The following is a 1,176-nucleotide window of genomic DNA, read 5'->3' on the forward strand; positions in this document are numbered from 1 at the left end:
TATATATGATTATACCTAAAGATCACAAGTCAGTTCAGAGCATACCACACAGAACTGGAGCATGAATGGTCATGCTCAATCCAATATGTAACTTCTGGGGGAATGGGGTATCATATACATATAGCCTTTTAGTGGCAGGCTGGACTCACAGTACTATGTGAACAACAGCTTTATTTAATTGTACACCATTCTTTTTTTTCCTTTTTTTTTTTTTTTTTACTTACGAAAAATTAGAATTGGGGCAATGTGAAATTGCAGCTCCACGAAGACTAAAAAGTTTCAGCTCTTCTTCAGAAAGATAACAGGCATGAGCCATCACTGTCTAAAGAAAACAGAATCACTAATTTACTCAATATTGCATTTACTTCAGTGCCTGTGATTTTTGCTGCGCTGCTTTTAATAGCCGAAAGGACACCTGTTACCACCAAGGGAAATTAATGGACTTCTTGAATGAAGCTCTTGAAATCAACAGGGGAGAAACTCTCATTAACTTCAGTATGCTTGACATATCACTCCTTCAGCTCTTTTTCCTTTATTAACGTAAGAAGATAGGGTGCTGACTCTTGCAGTGACTGCTGTGACCTAAGAGCTTCAAGGAACAAAAGCAAGAATTCCCCAGTTGCCCTAGCACTGTAGTAACCTTATGATTTATATTTCGTAGCTAACACAGAGATTAAGCACTGGGACTAGGAGTACATCAGATACAATGGAAGATGTATGTACTCTTAGCATGTTTCCAATTGTCTCTCTAAAGGTTTGCACCAGGTAGATATATATATCTGGAATATTCTTTAATTAAAATAATCTAATTCGTTATGCAACGGATTAATAACTTTTCTTTCTTGGCCTACACAGCTGACTTCAAAAATAAGTTCACAAGCAGTCTAAACAAAACATTGAAGTATAGGATAGTATCATTTAATAGGACATAAACCAATTATTCCCAGACAAATCTACTTGGAATTACCTCATATGCCAAATGCCCACTCAAAGAGAAGAGCAAGAGCTCTGTCAGGCCTTGCAGTCTGCTGATAAAAATGAGAACGGCACAGGGACTGTTTCCACTGAGCATCTCCTAATAGCACTGTACCCTCACCACCTCTACTCATCAAGCTCAAATGTAACTGAAAATGCAATGCGAATAGCTACCTCTTAAGGACGTACATATGGTAGCTG

General features: G+C 37.9%; 1 protein-coding gene across 1 annotated transcript in view; it reads right to left on the reverse strand.

Moving 5' to 3' along the window:
• Positions 1-220: 220 nt before the first annotated feature.
• The window catches only part of GDA (guanine deaminase), a 13,621-nt gene continuing 12,665 nt past the window's right edge, over positions 221-1,176 (reverse strand). The window contains exon 8 of the mRNA XM_009581640.1: positions 221-322. Within this exon, the coding sequence (XP_009579935.1) occupies positions 221-322 (102 nt within the window). The remainder of the gene's footprint in view (positions 323-1,176) is intronic.

This window comes from Fulmarus glacialis, unplaced genomic scaffold (assembly GCF_000690835.1).
Source record: "Fulmarus glacialis isolate BGI_N327 unplaced genomic scaffold, ASM69083v1 scaffold24947, whole genome shotgun sequence".
NCBI classification, from domain to species: domain Eukaryota; kingdom Metazoa; phylum Chordata; class Aves; order Procellariiformes; family Procellariidae; genus Fulmarus; species Fulmarus glacialis.